General features: G+C 40.9%; 2 protein-coding genes across 5 annotated transcripts; both read left to right on the forward strand.

Annotated features, from left to right (window-relative positions):
* Window positions 1-285: 285 nt before the first annotated feature.
* On the forward strand, window positions 286-8,491 carry sirt3 (sirtuin 3). 4 transcript variants are annotated; one of them, XM_079555179.1, is made up of 9 exons: window positions 286-401; window positions 495-628; window positions 729-769; window positions 1,704-1,849; window positions 3,713-3,945; window positions 5,896-5,996; window positions 7,162-7,323; window positions 8,121-8,324; window positions 8,409-8,491. In XM_079555179.1, exons 2-9 carry the CDS (start codon window positions 550-552, stop codon window positions 8,430-8,432), a joined length of 990 nt encoding a protein of 329 aa, XP_079411305.1. In that variant the 5' UTR covers window positions 286-401; window positions 495-549; the 3' UTR covers window positions 8,433-8,491. The 4 variants fall into 4 exon arrangements, with proteins under 4 accessions (XP_079411305.1, XP_079411303.1, XP_079411306.1 ...); XM_079555177.1 differs by having other exon boundaries at window positions 729-762; window positions 1,697-1,849; XM_079555180.1 differs by lacking the exon at window positions 7,162-7,323 and having other exon boundaries at window positions 729-762; window positions 1,697-1,849.
* A 6,980-nt stretch (window positions 8,492-15,471) lies between these two features.
* On the forward strand, window positions 15,472-22,850 carry LOC306962451 (troponin I, fast skeletal muscle-like). The gene is made up of 6 exons (XM_079555578.1): window positions 15,472-15,680; window positions 16,294-16,330; window positions 16,729-16,857; window positions 20,004-20,093; window positions 20,288-20,464; window positions 22,674-22,850. The coding sequence occupies exons 1-6, from the start codon at window positions 15,490-15,492 to the stop codon at window positions 22,758-22,760; spliced, it is 711 nt and encodes a 236-aa protein (XP_079411704.1). The 5' UTR covers window positions 15,472-15,489; the 3' UTR covers window positions 22,761-22,850.
* The last annotated feature ends 275 nt before the right edge of the window (window positions 22,851-23,125 follow it).

Raw genomic sequence — 23,125 nt, forward strand, 5'->3', positions numbered from 1 at the left:
TTTATACATTTATTAATTAATTGTTATGATTTGGAATAAATTATTGGACATTTATATATATATATACCTGTACTGAAACGTATTTTTTTTTCCTGAAAACTAGCACCCGCTGGACAAGAAACGAGCTGACACTAATTTATTTAATTTATTTACACACAATTTAACTCGACCTAAACTAAACTGGACTAAAACAACATGCATAAAATATATGGGCAGAGAAAAACACCGCAAAAATAAAATATAATGCTAAAATGGCTAACACGGCGTTCTACGTCATCGCGTCCAAGAAAGGTCAAAGGTATGTAAACAAACCACTGTGTGCACGATTATTTTCTTTGAAAGAAAGCTTGTCGTAAATGAATAAGACTATGCTTAAACGTGACTTAATTAGTACAAGTGCCGTTGTTGTCACTTTATTTCTCAATTCAACATTTCAGTGCATAAATCTGCTAAATGTTAGCTAAGATTAAATATGTTTTGGCGATTTCTTACAGGGTTCTACTTTGATGTGAGAATGAGGATCCATCGTGAGAGCTAACTGCGTATGTTATGGCTTCAGTGCTGCTGGGCTCGTCGGTCATGTTGTCAAATGTCTTTACATGTTGTTTATTGCCGGGTTTTAAACATGGTAAGAGAGTGCAGAGTGATCATGTTAACTATTTTGTTGTGTGTTTTGTTTCTTTAACTCTTTGAGTCTCCTTTTATGTTTTTATTTTTTATTTTTTCAGGTCGAAGGATTCTACTTGCAGCGCATTGTACCAGGTCAGAAGTAACATAACCCAAGGGTCTCCAACCTCCAGTGTCTGTCCACCCCTTTCCAAGTCACAGTGATTTCTCAGCAGAAGACAATTTACAATATCGGTCTTACTATGATTGAAGTCTGCCCCCATTCCCTACAAATTATTGATTTAGTTTGAGATCTTATTAACCTCTTAACCAAGTCAATTTTCTTCAGTTCAGTTGCCCAAATTCAGTTGCCCAAATCTAAAAGCTTCTACAGTGCAACACCTAGTTTGAAAGCTAAGACCTACATTTTTGTCACATTTTTGTTCTGTTTTCGTCACACATTTTTGTCTCTTTTTCGTCACTTTATTGTCCCTTTTTTTCATTTTTTTTTTTTTTTTCATTCTCGTTTTGGCCTCGTTTTGGTTGCTATTTTATACACTTTTTTGAAAGACACTTTTGGATTTGCTTAAAGCCGAACTGGAGAAAATGTGCTCGGTTGGTGCTCCGCCTTAACCGAGTCCATTTTCTCCAGTTCAGCTTTACTCAAATCTAAAATCTTCTCTACTGGAGATCAACAGTGTACTGCTCATTTGAAAGCTAAGACGTACAAAAATGATAACTTTTTTTGTCACCGCAATTTTTTGTGTGTTTTTGTCTCTTTTTTGTCACGATTTTGTCGTTGCTTTTTGACTTCTTTCCCGTTGCTTTTGTGTTGTCTTTTCACCACATTTTTGTCACTTCTTGAAGCTTTTTTGTGTGTTTTTGTCGCTCTTTTGATCTTTTTTCAACAAGCTTTGAGATTTGGGTAAAGCCAAACAGGAGAAAATGAGCACCGTTCAGGTGGGAGTTAAGGGGTTAAGAACTACTAGGCAAACTTCAGACTGAGGTGATTTCGACATGAGCGGTGGGGGGACTGGATGGTAAATACGAGGGTCGAGGGATTGTGAGGTTAATACAGTCTCATCTCCAGGACGCAGCGGCAGTGGCTTTCCTCACCGGGATCCACAGACTCGGAGCTGACCCTGGATCAGTTGGTCCTGAACCTGAAGCAGCAGAAGTATCAGAGAGTCATCGTGATGGTGGGGGCTGGGATCAGTACACCCAGCGGCATCCCCGACTTCAGGTACTGCCCACATGTTCAGGGGTCGTCCACGTCACAGTAATGGTCAATTACTTCTGCTTTTGGATAAAGAAATAAACAAATAAAAAACACGCTTTGTTTTATTAAATTTAATGAGATCATATATGTCACCAAAGATTGAGAACACAATTGCTTTTCTTAAAGGTAAAGGTAAAGATACATTTCACACGTACCCAACAATTTAGTGCAATATAAAATTAATTCATCAAAAGTAAGTTAGACGACAGGGTCTCATTCATCAGTCTAACAGCTGTGGGAAGGAAGCTGTTTAACATTTGAGTTTTTGTCGTCTTGATGCTGTGGTATCTCTTCCCCGACGGCATCAGTTCAAGTCAAAGATGACACCACATTCCGGTTCGGGGACTTCTCAACTGGTTTGTCATGTCACTATCACCCTTGGCTGACAAGTCGCAATCCACATACGAATTTACAAAGATACTCTAATCACATTTTCCCTTTGCCAGTTCCAATGTGGTTTAACTGTAGCAATAAGTTTGTATGAAAAAATCACATTATCTAAGTTGACATTAATGGACACAAAACACAAAGCTAAACCACCAGGTCAAAATAGACCACAATGCATTGCGGGAGTTGGAGGAGAACCGCCGACAGCAACACACGAGTGAAAACAGCTGTTTTAATCACATGTTGCATCTTTTTCTTTGAATAAACCACTTCTATATGAATTTTTACAGTGAAAAGTAGAGGTCGACCGATATGGGTTTTTCTAAGGCTGATGACAATGCTGACTTTAGGGGATTGTTATTGGCCGATGTCGATATTTTTGGCCGATATTTCTCCAAATGTCTGGTCTATAATCTTAAAAAAAAATTTAATACTCGGCCATTCCAGCAGAGGCCAATTTTATTTTATTGCTTAAATGATTCAATCATAGTTTATGTCCCAGCTTTGATTAGTTGCCGTTAGCATTAGCATGCTGCCGTTAGCATTAGTGTACTGTTGCTAGCCGCGGCGATCAAAAATACAGTTGCGGAAGTTAAAACTAACTCAATGATTGAAATGTCCAGGTTCTGAGCTTCACAATGACTTGCAGCATGTCATTTTTGTATTTAACAAACTTGTAGTTTTGTTGCGATGTTTCTCTGTTCCCCTGAGGTCTAGAGAGTTGTGGGTGGACTCATTTTTAAGCCTCTTTTCAATGCATAACGGGAAGTCTCTATCACTTTCGGTCCAGGAGATGTCGACTTTTATCGGCACTAGATCGGCTGATACCCGATATTGTAAAATCCCGATATATCGGCTGGCCGATATATTGGGTTGCTAATGTGAGATCTGACCTTTAGCTTGAGCTTTTCAGTGATTGATAGCTACTTCTCTCAGGCAAAAATGCAATAATCCTGCTGTTTTCTTCATTCTTGTAAAATTCATATAAAATCTGACTTATATTTATCCGTAAATATTAAACAGTCACTTGAATTTGGTTCTTGTTTATTTCAGAAATAGATTATTACCGGAGTTTAGCGAACTTATAGTAGATGGAGTGCACACTCTCTGCTGGCCATTCGGACAGGCCGCTCGCTAGTTTCTGCGCGTGGCAGCGCACGTGAGAACGCGCGGAGAGAAGGAGCGAGCGGGACATTCGGACACGGCCTCGTTTGCTAAGTAAACGATTAAGCTCCTCCCCCTCCCCCACTGATTGGACCTGACAGACCGGTTCACAGGAAAGCTCGTTTCATTGGTCAAAGCGATGGCACTGGGGATTCTGATGTGTGTGAAACTTACATCACGTCAAATTGAAGACCCAGGCGGTCAATTATCTGTTGAATTTGTAAAACATTTAAACATACAGGCTATCACTTTAACCGTAGGGCATGTGCTCCTCAGGTCTCCGGGCAGCGGCCTGTACTCGAACCTGCAGCAGTACAACCTGCCGTACGCGGAGGCCATCTTTGAGCTCGATTACTTCCACGCAAACCCCAAACCCTTCTTCACTTTGGCCAAAGAGCTGTATCCCGGCAACTACCGCCCCAACGAGGCCCACGCGCTCTGCCGCCTCCTGCTGGACAAACGGCTGCTGCAGCGGCTCTACACACAGAACATCGACGGACTCGAGAGGCGTGAGTCCACAGAGAGGTTTCTCCGTTCTCTGCTTTAACATTCCTCTGTTGATGGGAAATGATCAATTCAAGGGCCTTTTTCTCAAAATGTATTATCTTCTGTTGTAGCATCCAGCTTTTCACTGTAGAAGCTCCTACAGACTCCAAACCTTCCAGCCTTGTACTTGACAATATTTTTAACATTGTGTTTACTCAGCTATTACTTTGCTATGCTATTCTTTAATATCTAATTCCAACCTGATTTAGTGCTGAACCCCATAACAGAGATTTGATTTTATACAGAGTTGCCCGACGTTTCGAGAGTCATCCAGTTCTGTTCTTCAAGGGCCAAAGCTGTTCAGTCCCATCAGATGGTCGACAGGGCGGTGACTTACTGCAATGTGCAATCTGCAACACCTGTTGCACTGGAGTATGTCACCCCAGTGGTAGACTGGCCCATTAGATGACCCAGTCCACCATCTAATGGGCCTGAACAGCTTTGGCCCTTGAAGAACAGAATTGGATGATTCTCCAAACGTCGGGCAATTCTGTGTTGTATCTATCGGGATCATTGAGACCAATCTTTGTTGGTAGATAATTAAAACATCCAGTGTTGGGGAGATTACTTTGAAATGGTATTTTGTTACAGAATACTGAATACTTGACTCAAAATGTATTTTGTAACGTTACTTTGACCAGTCTGATTACTGGATTCTGAATACTAAGAATACTGTCATGTTGATTTTCGGCGCATGATTAATAACATGTTGACAAGTTTGTTGAAATCACTGTTGTGAACTTATTGGTAAAACAAAAATGCAAATTGAAAATGCACCAGGAGCAGCACATCAAAGTACATGAACTGTGACATAAGGAGTTTTGAAATATTTCTTTGTATTTTGGAGGAGAGACAGACCATGGAAAGTGATTCATTACAAAGCTAAACATTCCCCGTTTTGATATTTTCTTGTATTATTAGTGTTGTGCAATATGCAGCTGAAATACTATAATGATTGAGTACCGCAATGTATTCCTTTGCTTTTAGGAAAGTAACTGTATTCTAAATACCCTTTAATGAAAGAGTAACTGTACCTGAATACAGTTATTCTAAATATGTATCCTGAAAACAAGTATTCAGTTACCGGTACTACCCAACGCTGTCTACAGCAAAGGTTTCAAATTGATATCCCTAAATATTTTTTTCCCTAATCGCCAGCAGTGTCTCGCCTTAAAACAGGGCATTCTCAAGGCTTTAAAGCTTTTAAACATGTTACAATGTTTGGAGTTTGGAGTCAGCCAAGGTTTGTTTCGATGGGGCTGAAAGATATAGCTTTAACGTATCGATATCGAGATATGAACATTCAAAACATTAAATTCAAAATAGATAACGATGTAGATTTTCATCAATAAAACTGCACTCTTTTGTATTATATTTTTATTTTTCTGAAAAATGCTATCTATGCTATATATCGGGATATGAAATTTTGTCCATATCGTTCAGCCCTAATGGGGAGGAGAGTCTTAAAGGAACAGGCCACCGTTTTTCCATACTGAGATATGTTCTTACCTGAGCTTAGACGAGTTGATGCGTACCTGTCTGGTCTTTACGTGTGCGCTCAGTCACGCAAAAAGACCAAAGTTGTTGTTAGCATTTGGCCTCTCCCAGCATATTCCAATAGCTCCAAACAGGGAGAAGTTGGAAGCTACCCCGCTTTTCCACGGGCACAAAGACCAGACAGGTACGCATCAACTCGCCTAAGCTCAGGCGAGAACATATCTCAGTATGGAAAAACGGTGGCCTGTTCCTTTAAAGGCAGAGGCGTCGTGTATGAGTTCAAAATCATGAAATGCCTGATAAAAGTATAATACCCCCGACTTCAAGTTCAACTCGACTTGGTGCTTGTAGTTGTGTCGTTGGGCGAGGTACAACAAGACGAAGCATACATGGATTTGCGTGTATTGTGTGTGCAGTGGTGGGGATTCCTGCAGAGAAGCTGGTGGAGGCCCACGGGACGTTCGCCACGGCCACTTGCACCGTGTGTCGGAGGAAGTACAGCGGCGATGAGATACGAGTAAGTCACGACCGTTCCTGCAACGGCATCCATCTGTTTAGCATAAACTAAAAGAAAGAGAATTTATTTCAAGGGGGGGTATTATGCATTCACGTATTTTTGAGTAATCTGTAAAAACTCTGATGGCAGCCATTTTAGGGACAGCTTTGCCTGAGTCCTCCTAGGAACGCCCCCACCTCCTGGAGACGCCTCCGAGCTTTCATCACCAGCCGAGTAACCAATCACTGCTGAACCTCAGCAGAACCCCCTCCCCACTGATGCCACAGACAGCGTGTGGAGGGGGCGTGTCGGAAAGGGTCAGAGGTTCTTAAAGAGACAGAGGCCTTTTTCAAGACATTCGCTACAGCCATTTTGAGAGAGCAATTTTAGCAAGGCAGTTATTCTAATTTACTGCATTTACAGACCAGCAGAAGGTTTCATCATCATTGTTGTGTGCTATAGACTGGTGCTATGTGATTGAAAAAAGCATAATACCCCCCTCTTTAAATCACAAATCAGATCCATAGACTGTGCATTTTCTCCAGTTCGGCTTTACCCAAATCTAAAAGCTTCTCAACTGGACAGCAATAGTGTTACGCAAGAGTGACCTTAACATCTGTAGTGCTACGAGATCTCACACCGCTCGGCCGAGGAGCTGACATCTCCACGGCAACGCTGAGTGCTAATAACATACACACCTGATGCTTCGTGAATGTAATACAGAAAACCTGCACTTCCTCCTTCGCTGGGCGTGACCGGGGAAGGATCCACTGATCAGTTCGCTGTGAGCTCACGACATGGAGTTTTACTTTTACAAAAAAGTGGAGGTTCACGAGATCAAAATTCCATATACTTTTAGCAGCACACACACGGTTTTAGCCTACATCAGTGCAAAATAGACTTGTTTACTCTGAAATCAGAAAACATCAAGTGGGACGAACAGATAGTACTCTAAAATCACCAGATGTACAGTTTATCAGCAGAACAAAGTGGGTTTGGCCTTTATTTGCTCTATAAGATGGACTGAGGGAGAAAGGCCTCGCCCATAGTGCTCAGCGCGGGCTAGCTGAAGCTCCTTCATGCTAGTAAATTCACTGGTTTTTTTGGAGATATTTTTAGAATAGAGTGAAAATAAAAATATTTTATTTATTTATTTATTTTCCCGTTTTGATCTTGTTCTCCTCAGCCAGCGGTGATGTCCGGCTCAGTGCCTGAATGTCCCACATGCACCGGGGTCATTAAACCTGATATCGTGTTTTTCGGCGAACAGCTTCCTCCGCACTTCCTCAAATACCTCACGGACTTCCCTCTGGCCGACCTGCTCATCGTCATGGGAACGTCTCTGGAGGTAAATGTTCGCTGAGGATGACAGGGATTTCCTTAAAGGAACAGGCAACCGTTTTTCCATACTGAGGAATACATTGGGAGAGGCCAAATGCTAACAACATCTTTGGTCGTTTTGCGTGACTGAGGGCACGCACACAGACAGGTACGTATCAACTCGTCTAAGCTCAGGCAAGAACATATCTCAGTATGTAAAAATGGTGGCCTGTTCCTATTAGCACAAGTACAGAATATTTAAGGCATTATTTGGTTTTAGGTATTTTTAAACAATAAAAATATCTGTAATAAAATAAATGTAAAATATTGTATTTCATTCTATTCATTAGGGTGAAATGTTACATAGTTTGGCTTCAAGTGTAAAAAACCTTCTTTCTTAGTCTAGTTACTCAAATCAAGGACAAATTCACTTATTTAAGGAAAAAAATGCTACTTATTTCCCACAATGTTGTTTTTGGCAGCCCCGTTAGTTTTAGTCTTAGTCTTTTGGACAAATTTTTTTGTTTTAATCACATTTCTAAATTTTAGAGTTTCAGCCCCTTTGTAGTCGACGAAAATTCAAAAGATTTTAGTCAAGTTTTAGTCACATTATAAAAAGTATTACTACTTCACAAATGTTTTTTTCCCATTTTGGTCTCGTCTCATTAACGTAAACTCATAAACGTCTGGTCATGTTTCAGTCACAAAAGAGCTGTTTTTAACTCGTCATCGTTACGTTATCATGCTTAAAAAAGTTGTCGTCTTCGTTGAACAACACTGACTTTTTGTTCAGTATCTCTATCAGATATTTCTCCGCTCCTGCAGGTGGAGCCGTTCGCCTCTCTGGCCGGAGCGGTGCGTCCGTCCGTCCCTCGGTTGCTCATCAACCGCGACCCGGTGGGGCCGTTTCTATGGAGACGGCGGTCGCGGGACGTGGTGCTGCTGGGAGATCTGGTGCAGGGCGTGCGGACTCTGGCACAGCTTCTGGACTGGACCAAGGACATGGAGCGCGTCATGGAGGAGCTGCAGGTCAGCGGCACGTTCACAAACCCGGACCCGGATACTTTAACATCTTCAAGTATTTTAAAGTCTCTCTGTTGTGGCGTCCCGCAGGTCTCCAAAACGCCGGAGGAGTAGCACAAGGACCCGGGGATATGAAAAATAATCCAGGAGTTGCTCGGTAGACTCTTGAACTTCAAAAAAAGCTTTGAGACAACGCAGCAGCTTACAGGTCTAACATGAGCTTACAGGTCTAACATGAGCTTACAGGTCTAACATAAAGCAATAAAAAATGGCTCCTGGACTGAAAGATGCTGAGTAAATGTCTGAAACCTTCAGTGTGTGTGGAAGAGCATCTGGACATTTCATTTCAAACTTTTAGAATTTCTGCCTACTTTCAATCACAGTGGTCTCCAGGACGCTCCAGGATCAATTGTTTGGAAGCTTTTCACTGCTGACCGAGCCTCTCACCAGAAAACCTACAAAACAAATGGTCCTGGGGCGTTGTAGACATTTACATAGTACATTGTAAACCCAGCCATTTGTGGGGAAAACACTGGGCACCTGATTATAAAGCATTTGTCTCTCAGTTTCATCGACTTTAAGGTTAGTTTTTCAGCATTTCTGTGAAAGTGACCCTGAAAATGTAACCTGCAGGTTGTGAAACGTGCTGATAAACTCGTCCCTGTGAATTGGGATGATACAAATATATTAGGAATGAGTTTGGACCATGTCTAACATTTTGATTGAATGCCTTCCTCTTTCATCGTTTGGTTTACAAAAATCAGGTCTGGGCCCATGATTTTGATTTAAAAAAAAATGTTTTACTTCTTGCCGTTGAACCATATGACAACTTTTAGTGATTGACTCAATATATGTATAATAAAACCAACATATTTGAATGCTTTAAGGTGCTTACACACCAAACGCTTTTCGGGCGTCAAAAACGCGCCTAAAGCCCGTAGTTAGACGCTTGTGCTTACCTAAAGTCAGACGCTTGTCACACTCTGGCCGCACGTCAGCGTGTGTTTGTAGCTACAACAGTCAGCGTCGAGGCCCAAACACATTCCCAGCGCAGATTCAGTCACAGAAATAAGTTTTCTTGTCGCCGCTTTTAATCCTGGGTGTTTAGGTAAAGAAACACTGAAGTGTGTCTTTGTAAAAGTCCCAGAGCTGCTGTAGCTCCGGTTCACAATGAAGCTAAACCTCCGTGACTTGTTTTCTTTTTTTTTTTTCTGGGCCGGCATAGAATCTGCCCCGGTGGCTCAGCTACAACGTAGGCTACGTCACTGTTGGGGAAAGCTCCTGATTGGTCGACGCTCGCAAATTTCTCCAAAAAGTTCAACATTTCCCAACTCTAGCGTGGGCTGCGCTGGACGCCCTGGAGGCATGTCAAAAGCTTACCACGCGCGGAAAGCTTCAAAACGCGCCGCACAGGAGGCGAGTGGCTGGCTGCGGGATATTTTGACGCTCCCTGAGGCGCGTCCTCCATGTATTTTCAATGTAAACCCGACGCTTTGCCGCGTTTGGTGTGAACGCACCTTAAGAGTCTGCACAATCCAGATTTATATATTTGGTGAGAAGTAATAGATTTTTCTGAAGACCGAAAAACACTTTACAGCTGAAGATGTCATTGACCTTGTCCAGAGAATGCTTTTATGGGGCCCAGTGTCTCTTGTTCTTGTTCTTGGGACAGAAGCCTGACTGCACAAGTACACTCTGTCTGAGATCTATGAGGAAAAGTTTCATGATTTCAAATGACCGATAGAGAGAAGCCTGATCATGTATCCACAAATATCATAATCTTTGAAACAGGATGTACTAATGGAAAACACAGTGAATAATGAATCCTAAACTCACAGTTGATTGTCTATTTTGAAGACAATATCCCATTATATTTGAAGAGTCTGCAGCAGTGCTTCATTTGTGACGTTATAGTTTCAGGAACACTTCAGGATTGATGTGATGGATTCGGGGAACAGGCCAACAGAGTCTCTCATAAAACATAATTATATCATCTCAGATCTTTGCCGGAGCCTCCAAAATAGTTCCCTGGATCCTTTTTTTTTTGCATTAAAGACAAACAAACAATAACCCGGATCCTTTTTTTTTTTGCATTAAAGACAAACAAACAATAACCCGGGGATCTTAAATTAAAAAAGAAAAGATCCTTTACCCTGAAAAACTTCAAGATGGGGGGAATGGAATGCATTGCCCTAAACATGGGAACAAATGAAGCACTGGTTTACAGGGAGCACATTTATCAGCAGAGATAATGTATAAAAGAAGCATTTTTTTATACCATCCTCCAGGTACTATTACCGTGGCCTTCTAATAACCTGGGTATCATCCCGTACCTAACTCTAATTTTGACCCCAATATAGTGCACTTTCACATAATGTACTGTATTTATTTATTTATCTTGCATTGCAAATGTTACTCAATAAAACTAAGCCCCAATCATCTCTTCCCTTTGACGGCCCATGTCGTTTGTTTTATTGACTTTTTTTTTTTTTGCTTGTTCGATAGCGGAGGTGGTCCTGTTGCCGGGCGTTCAAACCTGGAGTGCGTCTGACCTGGAGCAGCTGAGGAGGTCGTAAAGTCCCGGGCTGGTCCTGGTTTTAGACCGACTTAGTCCTAGTTAAGTCCCGGGACAGATCTCCAGCTGCTCCGTTCTGTTTCGGGCGCACATTTGTGCTGCACAGGTGGCTCTCTCGAGATCGGCCTTTAGTTATCTGTCAGGTCTTCCATCTGATGGAGATTTACACTTAGTTTGTTTTGTGGGCAAAGCAGCTCAAAGCAAAAACACATGGAATCTTACAAAGGTGCAAAAGTCCAGTTTGTGTCCTGTTTTTCCGAATTTAGCTCCATTTAGCCTTGTTGTGACCTTGATTTTGTGTTTTTACATTTTTAGCATATCGTGCAGCCCTAAAATACTGTATTAACCTGGAAGCTCCTATGTATTGTTTTTTCTAGGGCGAGAAAGTAAAGTTGTTATCAAGTAGTAGTAATCCTACGAGTCAAAAAGTATATTACTCAACTTGGGTTTCAAGTTGTTTGTCCAGTATTTATTTATTTATTTATAGCATCAAGTCCTGTAATCTCATCTTTCATCTTTTTTTTAATATATTCATCAATAATCCTTTTCAGACGTTGACATTGTCCATTTCAAGTTTATGAAGAGGAAAATGGCTGTTCTCGGCTCACCCTTACTGTAACGCAGGCTACAACAAAACAATTGGAACATAACAATGTGTTCACGTTTAGTTTCCTTATAGCCTCGTTGACCCTGATTTAGTGATAAAGTCTTGCTGAGGGTGATCCGATTTCCCACATTAAAAAACGCAACATAATGGGAATTGGCGGTCGCTAAAAAGGGACTTTTCCCTCCCAAGTTTAACAGTAAAATTGTTTGTAAATGGACAAACATACCATTAAAGAACATTTGTTATCAGTTCATTCGCTATAGAAACTAAAAGTCATTTAAGTGCATATGACACATCAGACACAACTTTTGCTAAAACATAGTTAACACAATTGTATTTAAGATTTTGCATTGTACCCAGCTTTCTTTAGTTTGGCCATTTGTGTGATTTTTATAGTTTCACTTCCTTATTGGACACTGACAGAAAGTGATATAGATGAAGGGAGGCAAACGATTTTAAACTGTTGTCATACCGACCATGTTAAAGGGATAGTTCAGGATTTTTGACATAGGGCCTCATTTCCTAGTTATCCAGAGTGTTGCTGATTTCTGGAGATATTTTCTTTGTAATTCATGCAGTTCTTATATTTGAAGAGTTTTGTGGCGCTAGGCTTGTGGAAGGCTAGCGCATTTCTATGGTATCAGCTAGCCTGCATTAAAAACAGTCTGACCCGCTCCACAGAGCACCTGAGGCAAATCACTTATAACACCAGACTAACCATATAAATGTCTGTGTCCATAGAATATTTTTTGGAATATGACCTTGCATCACATGAATGATCGCATTTTGAGGGACTATTTTCTAGCAGATCACTCCACCACTGCGTAGCTTATACAACCACGAAGCTGATGCTGCTCAAATATAAGGTATTTTAAATGCAAAATGGTTCAAATTACTGCATCGACACAGACATTTATATGGTTAGTCTGGAGTTATAAGTGATTTGTCTCAGGTGCACTGTGGAGCGGGTCAGACTGTTTTTAATGCAGGCTAGCAGATACCATAGAAATGCGCTAGCCTTGCACTAGCCTAGCGCCACGTAGCTCTCCAAACAGAAGAACTGCATGAATTACAAAAAAAATATCTCCAGAAATCAGCAACACTCTGGATAACGAGGAAATAAGGCCCTATGTCAAATATCCTGAAATATCCCTTTAAGTCAATGGGAATGTGTGGTTCAAACTGCTCTGGAACTTTACCTTTATCTATGTAACTTCCTGTCAGCAGTTTAAAAATTCAACTTAAAATAACTTTTCTGGCCAACATTTCTTCGTTAAAATAGTTGCTTCACTGTAATAAATGATAATTATGCAACTGATGTTACCCTTCTACATAAGTAACATTTTAAAAAGTCTTAAAACCTGCCAGATGCACTTTAAGTATAAAACGCTGCTTCTGGCCTGGCACTGGTGAAAAACTGGGACAGAGCTTGTGTAAAACTGGGACAAATCACTGGCTTTGGCGAAATCAGATGCTTCAAAACTTGGACTGTCCCGGGTAAACTGGGCACACGTGTCTGACTGGGCATGTCCTTGATCAGAATCATTTAAATATGATATAAAGAAATGTATGAAATCTGGAAGGGGCACATACTTTTTCACGGAAGTGTATGTGGTTTTCTTTTCGTTGTATTAGTTTATTACAGATCTGAACAAAGAATAGGGCTTTTCTTTTTAAATTCAAGATAAAATCAGTGTGTAAAGCAGGAACAAAAACATTCCCCACATCTCAGCTGTTCGCTCTGTAACAACTGCAGCCTCCGAGCCGTCAGACCCCCCACCCCTCTCTGCACCATGCTCTGGACCAGGGCCCGCCCACAACAACCAGACTGGGGCTAAACTGGGTCCACAGTCTATAAAAGGGTCCCTCTTTTGACCCTGATGCATTTGTCTGATCTTCTGTCGGAGCTGGATCAATCATGGCCGAGTGAGTACAGACCATTCATCTTTATGTATTTACATGGGGAAACTTTTATTTGTATTTTCTTCTGCTCTTATGCATCTTAAATGAACAATTCCTAAACACTTTTCCCCACGAAGGAAATATAAAGCAACAACCAAGAATCCACCATTGTACTGAATAATTGGACTTGAAAAACATGAAAATGTCCGGGCAGGTCCTAAGAGCTATTATTTGAGCAAATGAAATGGCAAAAATTGTCACCAATGAAAAGAAGCATGTGCAGAAAGTTATTTTACAAATGTTTACTTTCCATTAAAAACAAATGGAGTTTTATAAAATGTAATGAAGTGTTGGGTAGTAACGGAATACAAATCTATATTTAGAATCATATCCAGAATACTTGTTCCAAATGATAATGTAAATTGTGTTTCAGTGTCTTAAAGGTGAAAAACTCCTGGATGGTATTGTGTCTCGGGGCTCCTTGAATCATTGACATTAATCTCAGACGCCTGTGATGAGTAGTTGTCAGGTTAAGCCCATTTAAGGGAAAAACTACTGAAGGACGTTCCACATTATTAAGCAGACCATCATTTTCAAGCAATATGGGAAAGAAAAAGGATCTCTCTGCTGATGAAAAACGTGAAATATAGTTGAATGCCTTGGTCTAGGTATGAAAACCTTTGATATTTCATGAAAGATTAAGCGTAATCATCATACAGATAAGAGATTTGTGGCTGATTCAGAGCACACATGGGTCTGTGCAGATAAAGGCACAATAAGGACGGTTTCAGCCAGACAAATACATCAGATGAATAGAACAGCTGCTACAAAGCAGCAAACAGGTATTTGAAGCTGCAGGTGCCTCTGGAGTCTCCCGAGCATCAAGGTGTAGGACCTGGCTGCAGTTGTGCATAAACCTTCTATCTGGGCCTCCCCTAAACTGTTAATTGAATGCTGAAGAACAGAAACAGCTGCAACGGGCTCAGAAATACATGAGGACTCATTTTCAAACAGTCTTGTTCACTGATGAGACCGTGTAACCCTGGATGGTCAGATGGATGGAGTAGTGGATGGTTGGTGAATGGCCACAACAAGGCTGTGACGTCAGGAAGGAGGGGGCGGAGTCATGTTTTTGGCCAGAATCATGGGGAGAGAGCTGGTCGGCCCCTTTAGGATCCCTGAAGGTGTGAAAATGACCTCTGAAAAATATGTGGAGTTTCTGACTGACCACTGTCTTCTATGGTACAAAAAGAAGAGCCGTGCTTTCCCGAACAAGATCAACTTCATGCATGACAACGCACCATGTCCTGCTGTAAAGAATACCTCTGCATCATTGTCTGATATGCGCATAAAGAAACTCAGTTTTCATCCAAACAGCAGCTCTGGGAGGCTATTCTAACATCCTGCAAAGAAACCCAAGCAGGAACTCTCTAAAAACTCTCAAGTTTAATGGGTGCAAGAATTTTGAAGCTGTTGTCAAAGAAGGGCTCCTATGTTTAAATATAACTTGACCTGTTAAGATGTTTTTGATTGAAATAGCTTTTGATTTCAGTAAATATGACCTCCTAATGCTACAAATTTAGTTAATTGTAAGCTTTCAAATGTATTGAAATGCTGCTGTGCATAATAATTTGGAACAGTAGATTTTGAGTTGTTTATTAGATTTATTTTTGAAAAAATCGCTGGGAGGTTTTTTCAGTCACACTCATATTATCCACTAACAGTTAAAGACTTATACTGTCATTTGAGTTGATGATTTAGAAAATCTTAAAAAAAAATGTAATTTGAGTAACTGTATTCTGGTACAGTTACTCTTTCATTTGAGGGTAATTAGTTACTTTCCAAAAATCCTAGGAATACATAAAATTTTTCATATTGCAAAACATTAATCCCTTCCTTTAAGGCCGTCCCTGGACCAACAGCATAGAATCAAAATGAGCAAAAATGTGTTTTTGGTACCAGTATTTGACACTTATGGTGAATACAATGACGTCGCTGAATACAGAAACAAGGCTTGGATCAGGCCGTGTCTGGCTCAGTCCCAGGCGTTGGAGCTGGAACATGAGTCCTCCTGGTCTCATCTGTTGATGGCCCGGGCGCTTGTCTTAACCCTTCTCTCAAACCACTGCTGCTCTTTGTCCAACAGACGTGTGTCTCTGTCCTCAAGAGAGTGGCCCGCCTCCTCCATGTGCAGATACACAACAGACGTTGGGCCCGAAGACAACAGTTCTGAGGACACTGTCTGGATGGGCAGCCAGACTGTCAGCTCTTCTTTAAAGTAAGTCCACTTGTTTTGATTTACTATTTTTGAGCTTTAATCAACTCCCAATAGAAGAAAACAATAGGATATACTGTATACTGTATGTTTATGCCACATTTATACATGACAATTATGACATACATTACAATTATTCAGAATACAGTACTCTGATTACTCTAGACAAAGTATTGGAATATGCTACAAGACACATTTGAAGCATTAAGTATTCAGTACCTTGCAAAGTATTCTCCCCAACACAGACAATTAAGTTATGGTTCAAATGAAAGTTACATGGCTCTTTTCTCTTCTTTTTGTAGACTATATGATTTTAGCTAACATGAGTCTATGGACAATGTTCCCTTGTGCCAGGAACAAGGTGGATTCCCACGATAACCATGAATTTATGAGATTATAACAGGATATCTATTCATCAGCAAGAAGTCTGTTCAGACCTTGAAAACATATTTTTTGTATATTCTCCTTTGTCGTTCTCTGTTTACTTTCGTGTTGTTACATATTTGTGTACAGCACTCTGGTCGAGTGTGTTGTTTTGAAAGTGCTTTATAAATAAAGTTAGATTAGATGGAAAGTCTGAGGGTGCATTTAGATGTCTTTTATTCTTATCTTTTAGGACCAAGATGCCACTGTCTCGGAGGAACTACCTTAAGGTAAGTGAAGAGTCCTGCTTCAGTTTCACACGTGCTCATGTGTGTTAGAGAAATTAACAATGGTGTTTGAGAGGATAGATGAAAAACAGGCAGCAGTCTGGATGTCTTATACAGAAGAAGTTTATTTACCATCGGTGCAGGACCCGGAGACATGAACTTGAGACATTGCGCTAGTCCTACCATTCAAGTCTGTCCATGCTTCCACAGAAAAGGGATAAATACTCTCTCAGAGCGTCATACTGATACACAAGCAAACATTCAGTGGCTGAGAGTGGTGCCTGAGCACCACAGTCAAGGCTTTGACAGAGATAGTACGACTGTACAGCCTGACCCAGTATGATAAATAGCGATTTAATGTTATCCTCTAACAATGTGTTTCCCATTGCTTTGTGTTTCAGAGCCTCCTGCTGCAGATCGGGCAGTCTCTGGTGGAGCAGGAGGCGCAGAGACTCGAGTGGGAGAAACAGAGTTATGTGGACGAGAACTGCCCCTCACTGTCGGTCCCCCACAGCGTCCAAGAGCTGCAGGTGAGTGAGGCGGTCTAAACAGGGCCATTTCCGGGACGGACGGGTGCTTCCTCAGTCTAAAATGGGGGTCCAGGCCACTCTGCACCAAACATTAAAACAGTGAAACGTATAACCAATGTAATGTCTAAATAAGCTGTCAGCAGCGAATGGGAACTATGAAAGCTGTTTCCTGTTGGGCACGCCGAGGAAAGCATATTCACTAACTACATCACACAATAGGTGTTACATCCCTTGCAGACTGAGGAGTTGCAACATTTTAGTGCAGAGCGGCAGAGATATGAAAAAACATGAAAAGGTGATCATAAACAAGAGGTTTCTCTATCTCTTTGTCCATCAGGTCCAACAGCTTCAGCACAGCCCCACAGCGCCACCCGTCGGTCACTCATAGAGGTCTGGAGCGGGCTTTAGAATGAAAGCAGTGAAACGCAATCCACTGAGGGGCTTAAAGGAACAGGCCACCGTTTTTCCATACTGAGATATGTTCTTGCCTGAGCTTAGACGAGTTGATGCGTACCTGTCTGGACCAAAGATGTTGTTAGCATTTGGCCGCTCCCAGTATATTCCTATAGCTCCAAACGGGGTGACGTTTTAAGCGACCAAGCTCTTCCACGGGCACAAAGACCATTAACTCGTCTAAGCTCAGGTAAGAACATATCTCAGTATAGAAAAACTGTGGCCTATTGCTTTAAAGTCATAGTCTGTAAGTTTGCAAAGTGAGGAGATATAGAGTGAAATTGTAAAGTAAACAATCAAATTTCTCCTTCCTTGAACCAGAAAGCCCTTCTTAAGCCCTATTCGCATGGGTTTAGGATTACCTCGGGGCCTCAGGTAAAAAAGTAAATACTACTCATGTCCTCTGAGTTTCTAGTTCGTGGAAATCTGCCATGTCAGTCATTTGGATGGTAAGAATTCCCCCGGTAGTTCTTCAAACTTCAAGGTTCTCAGGTGATTCATGTCCTGTGCGAATCGCCATGTTGGAGTTTAGAACGTTTTTAACCAGTGTAAAAAGTATAAATAAAGCAACGTCGATTTAAAACATCTTTTTATCAATATATCTATGTGTGCATTGAAGCTAATAATATCATGCTATCAAAGCATTACTCTGACCTAAATTCTGTTCTTTTTAATCCATTTAAAAAGTATAAAAGAGAAAAAATACGGCGACAAGACGTGAATTGGAAGTATAGCCCCGTTGTCATGGCAACGTTAGACAGACCAATATAGAGACTCCAGGAAAGTTTGGTTTAGACAAAGGAGGCCGTTTCAGAGCGAACAGACTGAAGGAGAAAGGAAACCTCTGTTGTATGAGAGGAGCTGAATCCCACAGACTTTTGTTTGCACAATGAGGAGAGCAGGAACAGAATTTTCAACCATCAAGCTCCTCCCCCTCCTAATTGGACCTGACAGGCCGGTTCACAGGAAAAGCTCGTCTCTTTGGTCAAAGTGGGAGGATACTAGACTCTGATTAGTCGCTGAGATCAGGGAAGAAGGGACTTTACAAAGAAATTATGTATATATTATTACTTACTTCACACTCTATTTTGTACATTCTATAAAACATGTAAAACATTTAATCTTCCAGACAAACTTCTCTCAAATGGCTTTTCATGTACAAGGGGTCATTTACGCTCATTTCCTGGCCTGAACGGGAGACTTGACTGCTATGCTAACCTCGTGACAACTGCCATCCTGTTCTCACGAGGCGAGTGACAGAGTTCAGTCTGGAGAGAGATTCATGGGAGGACGGCGGGAAAGAGAGGTGAAATACAGCGGGAACCATATGTTTACATACGCTTTAGAAAAAAAGACAATTTGGCGTTTCTCACTTTTTTTGCTAAATTCCCGAAAAATTAAAAATTAAAAAATTTGTAATATTTTTGTTACTTTTTACAAAACCAAAAGTTTACATACATTTCATTGATACTTGGTAGCATTGCCTTTAAACATTTTGGGATTTCCTTCCACAAGCATCTCACAAGTTTGCAGGAGTTTTGGTCCATTCCTCCAAACAGAACTGGTGTAACTGAGCCACATTTGTCAGCCACCTTGTGTATACATGTCTTTTCAGCTCTGCCCATACATTTTCAACTGGACTGAGATCAGGACTTTGTGATGACCACTTCAAAACATTGACTTTGTTTTCCTTAAGCCACTTTGTAACTAATATTGGCCATATGCTTTGGGTCATTGTCCGTTTGGACCCATCTGAGCCCAAGCTTTAACTTCCTGCTGATGTCTTGAGATGTTGCTCTAATATTTCCACATCGTGTTCTTTCTTCATGATGTCATCTATTTTGTGAAGTGCACCAGCCCCTCCCACAGCAAAACAGCCCCACAGCATGATGCTGCAACCCCCGTATTTCACTGTTGGGATGGTGTACTCAGGCTTGCAAGATTTCCCCTTTTTCTTCCAAACGTGACCACGGTCATTATGGCCAAACTTTTTTTTTTGTTTCCATCAGATCACAGGATAGTGAAGTGTTAACCCTTTTTATTTTTTTTATTTGCAAACTCCAAGCTGTTCTCTCTTTCTTTTGGAGTCAGAGTTTCTTCCTGGCAGAGATCTCTCTCAGCCCATGTCAGTACAGGACTTGTTTCACTCTGGAAAATGACAAACTCTTAACAGTTTCAGCATCTTCACCAGGTCTTTTGCATTTGTTCTTGGGTTGATCTTCACATTTCAGACTCTGGGACACAGAACCCGCCTTCTTTCTGATCTGTATGATGACTGGACATTTACATCATTGTTTGAACCAATGAACCTGAAATTACACCCAAGGATGAACCAGACTTGTGCTTCCAAGGTCATGACATCGTCATCTGGGCTTTACCAACTGTTTAAAAGTATAATAATGTTAGTGTATGCAAACTTCTGACTTTGTAAAAAGTAACAAAAACATTTCAAAAAAAAAATCTATCTCTCATTCTTCTGGCATTTGACAAATAGAAATAATTTCTAAAATTGTAATTGACTTCTAAAAAAAATTATTCTGGTTTCACGTCAGTGAGGGGAAAAAAAGTAAATGTGTCTTTTTATAAAGTGTATGTAAACATATGGTTCCCACTGTATAGTAGATTCCCGGCCAAAACGGGAGAGTTGACGGCTTTGGACTAAAGCAGGATTCATTCTTACGTCTCGCTTCCAGGAGCTGTGCAGGAAGTTGCATAAAGGGATCGATCTTGTGGACGAAGAACGCTACGACTTGGAGATCAAAGTCACCAAATCAGACAAAGAGGTAAAAATAAATCTTAAAGTTTAGTTTCCTGTCAACCTGATCCAGTCCGTATCAAAACTGCCTGAATGAACCAAAACACTACCTGATTACTCCAAAAAGTAGATTTTCTACGATATGTCCCCATTGTAACCTGAGTCAAGCATAATGGGACCTTTCACTCTCACGGCTCCTCTCTCTCTCGTCCTGTTCTTCAGATCGATGGCCTGAAGATCAAACTGCAGGACCTGAATGGCCGGTTCCAGAAGCCGGTGCTGAGGAAGGTGCGGATGTCGGCGGACGCCATGTTGGCCGCACTGCTCGGATCCAAACACAAGGTCTCCATGGACCTGAGAGGAAACCTGCGGCAGGTCAAGAAGGCCACCAAAGAGGAGGTGAGAAGAGCAGACAAAACAACTGTTGGAGGTTTTGTTCAGTTTTTTTTTTTTTTAACAAGAACATTGTGCAATATACATGAACCTAAAAAAGGACAGATGCATTGTACCAGGTGGTCAGTAACCAAAGTAAATTTACTTTTTTTTGAAGATCAGTGCCATACCATACTTTGAAGTACATTTATAAAAGAAGAACATTTGCCCATTTGTTTGGTTTTTTAACGTCTTAACACTTGCCATGACTGAGCACATTTTTCTTTTCAGTTCAGATTTACCCAAATCTAAAAGCTTGTTTTTTGTTGCTTTATTTTTTATTTTTTATTTTTTTTGTTGCTTTTCCGGCACATTTTTGTTGCTCTTTGTTGGGTTTTCATCCTTGTTTTTGTTGCTGTTTAGATGCTTTTTTTCAAGAAGCTTTTAGATTTGGGTAAAGCCAAACTCGGTTCAGGTGGGGGTTGAAAGGTTAAAAGTCTTACAATGCGCACTCCAGAACAGTAGGTGGTGCTGTGCACCTGTACTGTCAAATACCACTGACAGATTCAGATTCAGTTAATTAGACATTTGTATCATAAAATCAAATTGTAAAAAATGAGAATGTGCAAGTCGCTCTAAGTGCACTTTCAACACATAAAAGGACATTACACAACATAAAAACAAATGCCACGTAAAAAAAACAAAACGGCAGCGTAAAATACTATACAATAACGTGGCTTGTTGTGGCTGTGCTAGTTCTGAAGTTGCGAAGTTGTGAGCGCCAGCACTTCCTGCTCGTATTTATTTTCACTAGCTTAGACCTGTTCGATTCATTATATTTTCTAAAGATAACGTGATGGACAGTGAGTTCTGGTAGATGATCACTTACTGCGTGCTTACTCGTTGTAGGATGTAAATATTTCAGCAGACGAGACGCCTGTGTTTATAAAGGTCAGACAGTTTGGCTTGAAGCTAAAGGTTAACATTCATTTCACACATTCTAAAATTTGAAATAGTGCCAATCGTCTTGTCTATAGTTTTAATTTTACACAGAGATTTATTTGTATCAAATATTTTATTGCATGTTTAGCTTAACTATCTGACCTTTGTAAACACAGGCGCCACATCTGATCTATTAAATGATCATCTACCAGGAAATCACACTGGCGCTCACAGTTTTAGGTCAGCAGTGTTGACTTTACAGCTTGACCCAGTATGCCATCCATCCATCCATCCATCCATCCATCCATCCATCCATCCATCCATCCATCCATCCATCCATCCATCCATCCATCCATCCATCCATCCATCCATCCATCCATCCATCCATCCATCCATCCACCCATCCATCCATCCATCCATTTTCTTCTTCCACTTGTCCGTTGCCGTGCCGTGGGAAATCACAGTGCACCAGCCCCTTATGGCTCCTCCTGCAGGTGGTGGGTCCACAGAAGGACGGCCTCATGGTTCTAACCGGGCCTGTCTCTCATAAGGGGCTTCTGAACCGCTCTTTGTCTGACCCGTCACCTATAGGACCTGTTTGTCCTGGGAGACCCTACCAGGGGCACGAAGCCCCCGACAACAGAGCCCTCAGGATCATTCGGGTGCTCAAACCCCTCCACCACGTTAAGGTGGCGGTTCCAGGAGGGTGACCCAGTATGATAAATAGCTATTTAATGTTGTCCTCTAACAAGCAGAACTACATCGTACAACCCGTCACGTTTTCATCACGTTTTAAAGCTGCAAAAAAAGCTCATTTTAGGTTTGTACTTTCTGAATGCTTGAGAATTTTCTTAAACCAGTACGTCAGTAATTTTATTTAATAATCTGCCTAGAGCAACCTTTATTGGAGTAACATGATAGGTTGCACTGTGTCTGTACTTATACTTAATTACTGAAATCAAGTACTTCAACCACCACTGATTGTTAAACTGTTATTAGCGGAAAACACAGCTTCATCTGGGAGCAAATAAACACAAAATGTGGGAACAGTTTAAGTGATACACAAGTATTATTTGTGTTTTGGTCAATAATGTAACTTTTTAAACACTTTTTCATGATTATGACTGCAGTGGGGGAAGAAAATCTTATGTAAAATCATATAAGATCCGGTGGATAACAGTTAAAGTTATCAATGAATGGATTGAATTGAGAGAGCAGAGTGTGCTTCCCTAATTTAAACTAATAGATATTTATTGTAAACTTGAATCTTTTCTTGTTTTTTTGTGTTCCTCAGGAGAAGCAGGCCACGGACTGGAGGAAGAACATTGAGGACAAGGCCGGGATGGACGGCAGGAAGAGGATGTTCGAAACAGAGGCCTGAAGCGGCAGACATTTTGTTTTTATGTGTGTTTATCTTCAACTGTGTTTTTTAAAACATTATAACGTATGTCAAATGCTTTTCTGTTTCAAATACTGCAGTTTCTTTATTCTTTTTTTTCTTGGCTGAAGCCTCTTTTTGGATCTCTTTGAATAGAAAATAAATATTCGAAATTTGGACTCAAAATGTGTTCTTCAGGTCTTATTATTTAATTTCAGAATCTGTTTTTCAGATGTAGATGTTTTAGTGAGAGAGGAATGAGGCATCCGGGACAGATCATGCAAACTCAGGTGTCTAACTCAGGACCATAATGCTAATCACGGCGCTGCCCAGTGAAACAGTGCAACAGCATTCTCCAACTTGACTAT

The sequence above is a fragment of the Gobius niger genome (assembly GCF_951799975.1).
Source record: "Gobius niger genome assembly, chromosome: 4".
NCBI lineage: Eukaryota > Metazoa > Chordata > Actinopteri > Gobiiformes > Gobiidae > Gobius > Gobius niger.